The sequence below is a fragment of the Balearica regulorum genome, chromosome W (genome assembly GCF_011004875.1).
Source record: "Balearica regulorum gibbericeps isolate bBalReg1 chromosome W, bBalReg1.pri, whole genome shotgun sequence".
Lineage (NCBI taxonomy): Eukaryota > Metazoa > Chordata > Aves > Gruiformes > Gruidae > Balearica > Balearica regulorum.
This window is the reverse complement of record NC_046219.1, coordinates 1,994,036-2,006,082: the sequence shown is the minus strand read 5'-3', so window position 1 is coordinate 2,006,082 and position 12,047 is coordinate 1,994,036. Positions and strand designations below refer to the sequence as shown.

Below are 12,047 nucleotides of genomic sequence, written 5' to 3'. Positions count from 1 at the left end.
TGTCATAATAATTACTTGCTAATTTATAGCCAGCCATTGCTCCAATCTTTGTTTCTTTTCACTTTGCACTGAACTGACTACAGCACTTCTCTCTCACAAGTGATACTCTATGACACAATCTAAGAGGTTATTGTCCCAGTCTGGTAACTGACAAAAAGCAGATATAGCTAGAGAGAAGGAAGATGACCACTCCACTGAAATAGGCGTAATTTCTTCCACATGTAAACAGAATTATTCTGTTTACAGCAGACAGTTAAAAATAATTTTTCAGCAATCCCTCCCACACACAAGAAATATTCCATTCAGAGCTGACTAAAATTATTGTTTATATACTGAGCACTTACTGCTCAGTACATAGGAATCATCTTTTAATAAGCATGATTATACGTCTATATGAATGTGAAATTCTTCCAGTGTTGACAAATTGTGGCACTGCTTGTATTGAAACAGTAAACCAAGGCAGCTTACAAAAAAACCCTGTAAGGTCATCCTAAAAAACAACTAACCAGAATCAAACAGTTTTCAGTATTGAAAATCACATCACATAAGTGCATTAATCATATGCTGGAAGATGTCTGAATTTTGGTCCCACGAGACAGGGACACCTCAGGGCCATGTCAGTAACAGGTTCCAGGCCATCAGAGCAATAACTGCCTTGCAAGCCTTACCCTGCAAGGTCTTTTAATTGAAAAATTGTATATAATCTTATAAATTCCTTTCTAATATGCTTAAGCAAGCAGATGAAGATGGACTTGGCAGTGCGAGGTTAATGGTTGGACTTGATGATCTTAAAGGTCTTTTCCAACCTAAACGATTCTATGATTCTAATTTTCACTGGCTCATTTTTGAACAAAATGGAAAGGTTCTCATTTTCTTATATTACAGTGTCAAATTGGCAGAGTATGTCTGTAACTTCCCAATACAAACATACCATCAGAAAGTGATTTAGACTTGATAATTTATCTTCAGTGCTTGACATGCACTGCATGAATTTCCAGATTCTTGAGAAAAAAAACCACAGTATACCTCAGTTGTATACAGTATATTTTATGTTTATCATCAAATATAGTTTAGTAATTCTAATGTCACAGAATCACCAAGGACATGTTGTTGTTAGTAGTTCTGTTTACTGGCATTTGATACTGAATAAAGGTCATGAAAATGTCTTTTAGATACATTGTTCGATCTTGATTTGAAAGCAATGTTAGTTACAGATGAAATAAAAAAAGTGATTCTATCACATATTGTACAAAATATATCATTTCAGGTTAAAGCTGATTATCCTTATCACTGTAACACAAATAAAAGCTTAACTGTCTGTCCTTTAACAAAATTACTCAAACTAGTAAATTCTGACTTCTACAGTCTATTGTGGCCAATGTTTCATCAATTTATTTTCACAAGAAACCATCCACAGGAATATCTTCAAAACTAAGTTAACAGGATTTCACTACAAGCCCTTCAGTACAGAACTCGAGCTAAATGATATCTTTATATGCTTCTTAAAACAAGTTTTACTATAAAAGCAGTAAATCACTATTTGCAGCATAGTGTCAAAACAGAATCATAGAATCATGGAACGGTTTGGGTTGGAAGGGACCACAAAGATCATCTAGTTCCAACACCCCTGCCGCGGGCAGGGACACCCTCCACTAGACCAGGTTGCCCAAAGCCCCATCCAACCTGGTTTAAACGCTTCCAGGGAGGGGGCCTCCACAACCTCTCTGGGCAACCTGTTCCAGTGCCTCACCACCCTCACAGGGAAGAATTGCTTCCGAACATCTAATCTAAATCGACCCTCCTTCAGCTTAAACCCATTACCCCTTGTCCTGTCACTACACTCCCTGATAAACAGTCCCTCACCATCTTTCCTGTAGGCCCCCTTCAGGTACTGGAAGGCTGCAATAAGGTCTCCCCGGAGCCTTCTTTTCTCCAGGCTGAACAACCCCAACTCTCTCAGCCTGTCCTCATAGGAGAGGTGCTCCAGCCCTCTGATCAGCTTTGTGGCCCTCCTCTGGACTCCCTCCAACAGCTCCATGTCTCTCCTGTACTGGTGCACCCAGAGCTGGACGCAGAACTCCAGGTGGGGTCTCACCAGAGCGGAGTAGAGGGGCAGGATCACCTCCCTCGACCTGCTGGTCACGCCTCTTTTGAGGCAGCCCAGGACACGGTTGGCTTTCTGGGCTGCAAGTGCACACTGCCAGCTCATGTTGAGCTTCTCATCAATCAATACCCCCAAGTCCTTCTCCTCAGGGCTGCTCTCAATCCATTCCTCGCCCAGCCTATAGTCGTGCTTGGGATTGTGCCGACCCATGTGCAGGACCTGGCACTTGGCCTTGTTGAACTTCATGCGGTTTGCACGGGCCCACCTCTCCAGCCTGTCCAGGTCCCTCTGGATGGCATCCCTTCCCTCCAATATGTTGATCGCACCACACAGCTTGGTGTCGTCGGCAAACTTGCTGAGGGTGCACTCGATCCCACTGTCCATGTCACTGATAAAGATGTTAAACAGTGCCAGTCCTAGAACCCACCCCTGAGGAACGCCACTCTTCACTGATCTCCACTTGGACATCAAGATGTTCACTGCAACTTTTTGAGTGCGACCCTCCAGCCAATTCCTTATCCACCGAGTGGTCCATCCATCGAATCCATGTCTCTCCCATTTAGAGACAAGGATGTCACGCAGGACAGTGTCAAATGCCTTGCACAAGGCCAGGTAGATGACGTCTGTCACTCTTCCCTTATCCACCAATAAGGCTGTAACCCCATCATAGAAGGCCACCAAGTTTGTCAGGCACGATTTGCCCTTAGTGAAGCCGTGTTGGCTGTCACCAATCACCTCCTTATTTTCCATGTGCCTGAGAATCTGCTCCATGATCTTGCCAGGCATGGAGGTGAGACTGACCAGTCTATAGTTCCCTGGGTCTTCCTTTTTTCCCTTCTTAAAAATGGGGGTTATGTTTCCCCTCTTCCAGTCGGCGGGAACTTCACCGGACTGCCAGGACTTCTCAAATATGATGGAGAGTGGCCTGGCCACTTAATCCGCCAGTTCCCTCAGGACCCGCGGATGCATCTCATCAGGTCCCATGGACTTGTGCGCCTTCAGGTTCCTTAGATATTCTCGAACTCAATCTTCTCCTACAGTGGGTAGTTCTTCATTCTCCTAGTCCCTGCCTTTGCCTTCTGTGACCTGGGCAGTGTGGCTCGAGCACTTGCCAGTGAAGACTGAGGCAAAAAAGGCGCTGAGGACCTCAGCCTTCTCCATATCCTATGTAACCAGGACTGCATTCCAGCTGGTCATTGACATCGATAGTCCCACCCCCTCTTTGTCTCCCCTGCCTGTCTTTCCTAAAGAGCCTATACCCTTCTATTCCAACACTCCAGTCATAGGAGCCATCCCACCACATCTCCGTGATGCCAATAAGGTCATAGCCCTGCAGGCGTGCGCACATCTCCAGCTTCTCTTGTTTATTCCCCATGCTAAGTGCTTTTGCATAGAGGCATTTAAGTTGGGCCCCCAATGAAGCTGACTGACTGGCTGGAGTGGCTGGAATTCCTTTGAGGTATTTCACCAGTGTTTCCCTGTTGGTTCCTATTACCTCAGGAGCCCCTGGCTCATCTCCTCTAGACTTCAAGTGTGCTGCAGTGTATCCGGCATGTCTCCGAGCAACAGGCTGAGGGCCCTCGCTAGCACCCCATCCCTCTAACCTTGGCATATAATCCAGTTATTAAATACAGTTATTAAAGACTGTATTACAATATATATGCTAGAGGAAGCTAAATTCAGACTCAACAGACAAGTCAGATTCTTGAATTGTCTATTTCTGAATGCTTGACTTCGCAAAATGAATGTTCTTTTAAATAATTTCTAGGGATATAATTTTAACTATGTTAATTATAAGAATGTTTAAATTCACAGAAACCCGAAAGAGATAATAGGCTATCTGCTTGTGATTATGCAGTCCAACAGCTAAAAGGAGTAGGTCATGAAAAGTGTAACTGCAATCTTACTTCTACCACCTTAAATCAATAGTTGGAACTTATGAAGTTGTTTGCATCTGCTGTCATTATACAAATCCTTCTAGAGAGAACTTATACAGTCTTAACTAAGTTGCATATTTTGACAGCCTGCACAGATTTTCTTTGCTGACAGAATGGAGGCACCTTTGAAGGTTCTATAGGATATACTTTTGAAAGTATTTGCATGAAGTGGTAACTCCACAAGATTATACAACTAAATTCAAAATTCTCCACCCTAGAACACATAATTCATGAACACGCAAAGTTCCTTCCTCTACCTTACGTCCTTCTTTTAAGGCAAGCTGAAATTCACATAAATTGAAATGAATGTAAAGTAGGAGAAGAAAGAATTCTATGGCTTGGGATTTGTTTTTCCATCTGAAAGATTTAATTTTATTTTTATTAGCTTTTCTCTAAACCTAGGAAAAGAAAAAACATTGGGAGTTTAGAGGATCTCTTGCAATTTGATTTTGATTGCATGAGAGATTGCATGATATATTATGAGCAAGCGAAAATAGAATTAAATGATTCTCATGGTTTCAGTCGATTAAATCCCCTTATACTGAAAGCAGAAATACCATAGTACAGTTCATGATCAGTGAGAAAAATTGGAACTAAGAGATAATAGTGAAGAGGGGTTAGAGAGAAGGGTATTCTAGCTTCTTTTCCATAAAAAGATGCAGGGTTCATTCTGAAAGGAGAAAAGAGAGGGAATGATCTTTAGAACACTGACCAAGGGTTTCTTGTTAGTAGGTAACCACTAATATCTACTGAGATATTTATCTGTGGTGTGTGTGTCACAAGAAATAAACAGTTGGTAGAACACTCTCTTTTGTAGTCAAAGAAACAATTATTATGCATCCTTACTGAGACAAAAGTGCCAGTTGCTTATCTGGAAAACAGGAGAACACAGCTCTTTTAAAAATATTTCAGTTGATTTTTTTCTGTATTATAATGTACTGTTTGGTTTTATGTATTGCTCGATATAGGGGGTTTTAATATGTAAGAAAGTTTATCTTGTGATTGACAATGGGCATATTTTATTAGACAATCATAAAATATTTCTTTGTTTAAAATATTTGTTATAATCTCCGAGTCATCAGGAGAAATTGTCTTTAATTGATTTACTGGAGTCTCTGTCAACTTGATACAAGAATAATGTGTAGCTTAATCTTTAAAAACCCCAATTCTCTTACTCCTATGTTTTCAATCCAGTAGATAAAACTTCCCAAGTCCAAGTCATCATCAGTGGTACCATCATGAAAACATGGTTAAAATAACAAGTTCTATCTTCTCAGGCCTTCTCCTTTCTCAGTCAATTTAAGGGACTTTTTCATTAAATGTTGTCTGAGAAGCTAGGACTAGATTGACCTCATACCAACCAACTCTAGAAAAAGATGCCACAATCTGGTTAAAAAATGTTCCTCCCCTTTCCCCTTGTAGAGATTTCTGCAAGGCCCACAGGACATTACTGAGAAGTGACCAAGCACCTAACAACCCAGCCAAGGGAAGTGAGATAGGATGTATTTTTCCATGCACGCATCTTAAAGTAAAGAGAAGTTACAACACACGTACAAACTAGATTAAGATACTTCCTTCATTTTTTGATAGGTGATGGACAGGGAAGAATATAACAAAGTCTTTCTCTACTGGAGTATTCTGTGATGGATTGACACTGAGTGGATGTATGCAGTTAGTTCAACATGGCCAACAGTAAATTTAGAAGAAACTGAAATGTAAGTAAATGAAGGTTCTTTTTCTTTAACATATATAATTTCTGATCAACCTTTTCATTTTGGTTATATATCTGCAACATACTCTGCTATCTCATTTATTATTTTCAGTTACTCATTGCTATGTCAACTTTCTTGAATTTTTTTCATCAGTGTGATCCTTTCTTTAGGAAGCATGTAGTTTATTGTCCTGGTTTCAGCTGAGAGGACTGATTTTCTTCATAGTAGCTAGTGTGGGGATATGTTTTGGATTTGTGCTGGAGACAGCATTGATAATATAGAGATGTTTTTGTTCTATGGACTTATTGTTGAGCAGTGTTTACACGGGGCCAAGGCCTTTTCTGCTTCTTGCACTGCCCTGCCAGCAGGATGGCTGGGGGTGGACAAGAAGTTGGGAGGAGACACAGACAGGACAGGTGACCCCAACTGACCAAAGGGGTATTCCATACTATATGACGTCATGCTCAGTTTATAAGGAGCTTGGGGGAAGAGAGGGGGGGGTGGCGGCGTTCGGAGCAATGGCGTTTGTCTTCCCAAGTAACCGTTACACATGACGGAGCCCTGCTTTCCTGGAGATGGCTGAACACCTGCCTGCCCATGGGAAGTGGTGAATGAATTCCTTGCTTTGCTTTGCTTGTGCGCGCGGCTTTTGCTTTCCCTATTAAACTGTCTTTATCTCAACTCATGAGTTTTCTCACTTTAACTCTTCCAATTCTTTCCCCCATCCCGATGGGGAGTGAGTGAAGGAGCGGCTGCGTGGTGCTCAGCTGCCGGCTGGGGTAAAACCACGACATTTATTATGTTGTGTTAACAGACAAAAAAATAAAGGATACAGCTATAAAGCATGATTGCCTTTGACAATTTGTTTTATTTCTCTGCTATCTATTAGCAACATCTGTGCTGGTTTTTGTACTGGGACTGGCTGGGATGGACTTGGCTTTCCTCCTGGCAGCCCATGTAGCGCTGTGCTTTGCACTTGTGGTTAGAACGGTGTTGATAATGCACCAATGTTTTGACTATTGCTGAGAAATGCTTGCACAGCATCAAGGTTGTCTCTCCATCCCCCTCCTCCAAAGGCTGGTAGGTTGAGGGTGGAAGAGAGCTTAGGAGGGGACATAGCTAGAACAACTGATCTGAACTGACCAAAGGGATATTCCATACTATATGATGTCATGCTCAGCAATAAAAGCTAAAAGAAAGGAGGGAGGGGGTATTTGTTATTAAGATGTTTGTATTCCGAAGCAACTGCTACATGTACTGAAGCTCTGCTTCCCAGGAAGTGGCTGGACATAGCCTGCTGATGGGAAATAGAGAAGAAATCTCCTTTGGTTTTGCTTTACTTCCCCATCCCCTCTTCTTCCCAGGCTCAACTTCACTCCTGACTCTTCTACCTCCTTCCCCACTGAGCAACTGAGGGAGGATGGGAAATGGGGGTTGTGGTCAGGTCATAACACTGTCTCTGATGCTCCTTTTGCCTCACAGTTTTCCCCTGCTCCAGCATGGGGCCCCTCCCATGGGCTACAGTCCTTCATGAACTGTTCCAGCATGGGTCCTTTTCATGGGGTACAGTCCCTTCAGGAACAGACTGCTCCAGCATGGGTCCCCCACAGGCTGCAGCTCCTGTCAGGAGCCTGCTCCAGCATGGGCTCTTCACAGGATGCAGCTTTCTTCAGGACATATCCACCTGGTCCAGCATGGGGTCCTCCATGGGATGCAGGGTGGATATCTGCGCCGATGTGGTACTCCATGGGCTGCAGGGGGACAAGCTGTTTCAGCATGGTTTTCTCCATGGGCTGCAGGGGAAATCTCAGGTCCAGCACCTGGAGCATTTCCTCTCCTTCCTTCTTCACTGACCTTGGATTGTTTCTCTCACAGTTTCCTCACTCTCTCTCACTGCTGCTGCACAGCATTTTTACACTTTCTGAAATATGTTATCACAGAAGCTCCACCAGCATCCCTGATTGGCTCAGCTTTGGACAGTGGCAGGTCCATTTTGGAGCCAGTTGAAACTGGCTCTGTCCATCATAGGGGTACCCTTACATCCTCTCGCTACCAAAACCTTGCCACATAAATCAAATACATTTTTGTATATAACAATGGATACACAGATGCTTAAGTATGCATTTGCCACTGTGTCTATTGTTTTCATTGATGACTTTATCCAGATGCATATTCTTTAATTCCATTTACATTTGGGACAATGGAAAAAAACAAACAAAAAATATTTCCTCTGCAGAGAGAGTTAATGACAGAATCACTAATAGAGTAGCACTTCTCTACATGAAGTGCTAAGTTTCCAGAACTTTTTTTAACACCTGAAAAAATTAAGAATCTGAATTGAAATCTGAATCAGAAATGAAAAGCAGAATAAGTCACTACTGAAACACTGAAACCCACATCAAAGTAGTCTGAAAAAGACACAGTAAGCATGCAGTATACATGTATTTGGGAAATAAGAACTGTAGAAAAAGTACAATTAAACAGAACATTAAAAAACATAACACAGGGAATTCCACACTTTATGGAGCCGTTTCTAATGTTTTCTCAGAGAAGAAACTGTCATTTATTAATCACAAACTTTCACTGCTGTACACTTACAAAATACAATTCTAACTGAAACCATACCATTTTTTGTCATTAAAAAGAATGTCAGAGTTAATCTGCTTAAACATCTTCAACTGTAAAAACATATAAGACAAAGCACAGATAAAGAAGATACTGAGAAAGCTGAGTGGTGAGTAAAAGTCGAAAGGGCCACTAACATTTTATTCTTCAAAGGGCAGCATTAAATATCAAGTCAAAGCACTAATAATAATAATTTTAGATAATCTCATCCAAACTTGTCATTAGAGAACAGAAAACTAGTAATATCAGAGTCACTGATTTTCCGAACTAAGTGTTTTGTCTGTCTTTCCTCTGCCAACTTCTTCAGAGTTAACATCCTTATCTTTTCTAGCTGATTTGGCCAGTCTCACAGTGTGCTAGCCAAGTTTTAACTGTCCAAAGAACACAGAAAAGTGTGATGGTTTGAGCACAGTGTAATGTTACAGAGGACAGGCAAGCATGGAAGTTATCCAGAGGACTTACAGCCCAGAAAAACACGATAGAATTAAGTAGTTTCTTGCAAACCCAAAGTCAGAAGACAGAAAATTTTTTTGATGGATTTGGACTGCAAACTGGGCATGAGAATCAGTGAAAGACTTTCACTAATTCCTTCTCTAATTGTATTAGTATGTTTCGACAAGTTGCTCTAGACTCTGAAAACCCTGAACCAGAATGATAAAGGTGTTAAAAGATGAGGTTTTATATTTATTAGCAGAGATGTCTAGAGAAGCTGATTACCAGTGTATGTCTTAAAACCTGTCTCAGGACAATGCTGTTAGTCTCCATTTTAATAAAGTCAATCACATGTACTAAAATAATAATCTAATATAATCTAATGGAATAAAGGCAGAAAATTCCAATAAGTCAAAGATTTCATCAATGCACTTCTACTAAAGCTAGTTATTACTCAGGAATTATAAACAATCTAAATAGTTACTAAGCCTTCATGAATTAAATGGTTCTTAAAACAGCTTGCAGTATAATTTTGAAGGCAAATCTAGCAATATATAAAACAAAGTGTTGCATATTAACCAATACCAGAGGCTATACAAACCCACACATTTTCCAGCTTCTGAGAGAATCAGAGCGATACAGTTGCCTGAATTTGGTATCATCCCATCAATTTAAAACTCTCTCCAACTGTTGATGATTACTATGAACTGAAGATTAAGAATAAATCAAGAGTATCTGATAAACTGAATAATTTTGCTGAACACTGTATTTTCATAAAGAGAAAACCCATATGAAAGATAATCCAAATTTGAGGTACTAAAATTGAAACACTACCCAGTCATTAAGTTTCTTTAAATACAAGTATAGCATTAACAATATAACCCTATTGTTAAAGGAAGTATTTAATATCTTTTCAGGAGAAAAATGAAGATATGGCAGAGAGACATTGTAGCAAATTCTGCTCTTCATTGGTTACAGAAAAACTCACAACAGATTTGAATAGCTCACTCCACTCCTAAGCTGGTAGAAGCTAACATCTCCAAAGATTTGCAACACGGGTGACTTTTGAGATCAGTCATAAGAATGAAAGCAAAGGCAAATAGCAAAAAAATATATTTTACCATATGGAAACAATACATATAAACATATGCTGTGAGAAAAGAAAAAAAAATACCTGAAATAAGTTCCATAACAATATAAATAGGTTGGCGTTGTGTGCAAACTCCTATGAGTTTTACAATATTAGGATGATCGTACTGTTTGAGTATTCTGCAAAACATACAGTAAATTTATTATATTAATAAACTTTATTGTATAAACTGATTAAGTATCATAGGAAAATATCTTAAACCCTTAATATTATTTTAATGGAACACATCATTACTGTTATAATTTTAAAAAAACATTATAACAGATTAATCGTCATTGTGTTTGAATGAGGGGACATCAACTCACTTATAAAGACTGAATGCTATATTATATTATATTTCTACTATTTGTCTACATGACAAAAGAACTGAAAAATGGCCCAACAGATCTGTATTTCTTCAAGAACCCTTGTAATTAAATAACATTTCGGTGGTGGAACAATAGCTGTTAGGTCAAAAAAACCTGTACAGCACTTCCCTATACTTTCCTTCTGCACTGTTCAAAGGCACACTCATTCCAATTTTACTTTCAGAGATTACTTTGTACAATAAGTTTTAAAAGAATATAAAGACAACAATTTCAACTTTGGGATTTAAACAAAACATTTACATCTTCTTACACAATTCTTTAATAAGAACATTTGCAATCGAAAACAGCATGCTATAATTTACAAGTATAATAATGAAGAGCTAGGAAGAATTCTGGAGAGACATTACAACATTTAAATGTTTCTTCTACTATTTGCTAACTTAAACCAAATCTTCTTTTTCTCTTTTTCATAAGAGAAAGAGTAAAATACTAACCTACTTGGTACATACATACTTAGACACAGCACATTTCTTTTTCTTTCATTATAAGACTGTTCTTCCAGTGGCAGACTGATGAGCAAATGAGCCATTTAAAGATATTCAGTAGCTATAATGGCTGATATTAGTGATTTATATGTATTATAGTTTTCCACATTGATCATACTAGTTTTTGAGTAAAAATGAAAACATATCAAGTTCCATAGTAAGAAGAGAGAAATATAATTTAAACAATTTTAAAATTATCTCAATATACCTCTCTGATGAAATTTATATACCCATATAATCAGTCTATATTCAGAATAATTAGCATATTGTGGGATGACTGTAATCTGAAAAATAGGTATGCAATCACATGCTGCCTGTCACAGCACAGAATCTCTCTTCTGAAGTGAATTCTTCTTCCCAAGAAAAAATTAGTAAATGGGGGTCTATACTATAACCTGGTCAAATATGATCAGTTTTATTAATCAAGCAGGTGAGAAAGCAGGATTTATGACTGCTATAATTTGTTACAGTGCAACAGTGTAGTACAACAAGGGGAAGGGCAAAGTCCTGCACCTGAGGAGGAACAACCCCAGGCACCAACACATGCTGGGGATCACCCAGCTGGAAAGCAGCTCTGCAGAAAGGAGGTGTTGGTTGGTGGACAAGAAGTTCAACATGAGCCAGTGTGCTGGTTTTAGCTGGGATAGAGTTCATTTTTTTCATAGTAGCTAGTATGGGGCTATGTTTTGGATCTGCACTGAAAACAGTGCTGATAATACAGGGATGTTTTCATTACTGCTGAGCAGTACTTACACACAATCAAGGCCTTTTCTGCTTCTCACACCACCCCACCAGCGAGTAGGCTGAGGGTGCACAATAAGCTGGGAGGGGACACAGCTGGGACACCTGACCCAAACTGACCAAAGGGATATTCCATACCATATGACATCATGCTCAGCTTATAAGGGGCTTAGGGAAAAGGAAGGAAGGGGGAGAGCAGCATTTGGAGTGATGGCATTTGTCTTCCTAAGTAACAATTATGCATGATGGAGCCCTGCTTTCCTGGAGATGGCTGAACACCTGCCTGCTGATGGGAATTGGTGAATGAATTCCTTGTTTTGCTTTGCTTGCGTGCGCAGCTTTTGCTTTACTTATTAAACTGTCTTTATCTCAAACTATGAGTTTTCTCACTTTTACTCTTCTGATTCTCTCCCCCATCCCACCTGGGGGGAGTGAGCGAGCGGCTGTGTGGTGCTTAGTTGCTGGCTGGGGTTAAACCACAACAGCCAGCAAT

The 12,047-nt window shown here is 40.0% G+C and overlaps 1 protein-coding gene and 1 long non-coding RNA gene across 5 annotated transcripts in view; one reads left to right on the top strand and one right to left on the bottom strand.

Moving 5' to 3' along the window:
- Nucleotides 1-12,047, top strand: part of LOC142599232 (uncharacterized) — a 537,129-nt gene that overhangs the window by 42,612 nt on the left and 482,470 nt on the right. The gene's annotated exons all lie outside the window — the stretch shown is intronic.
- Nucleotides 1-12,047, bottom strand: part of LOC142599161 (tyrosine-protein kinase Fer-like) — a 278,954-nt gene that overhangs the window by 76,323 nt on the left and 190,584 nt on the right. For all 4 annotated transcript variants that reach the window (XM_075738921.1, XM_075738920.1, XM_075738922.1 and 1 more), the window contains one exon: nt 9,985-10,079. In XM_075738921.1, the coding sequence (XP_075595036.1) occupies nt 9,985-10,079 (95 nt within the window). The remainder of the gene's footprint in view (nt 1-9,984; nt 10,080-12,047) is intronic.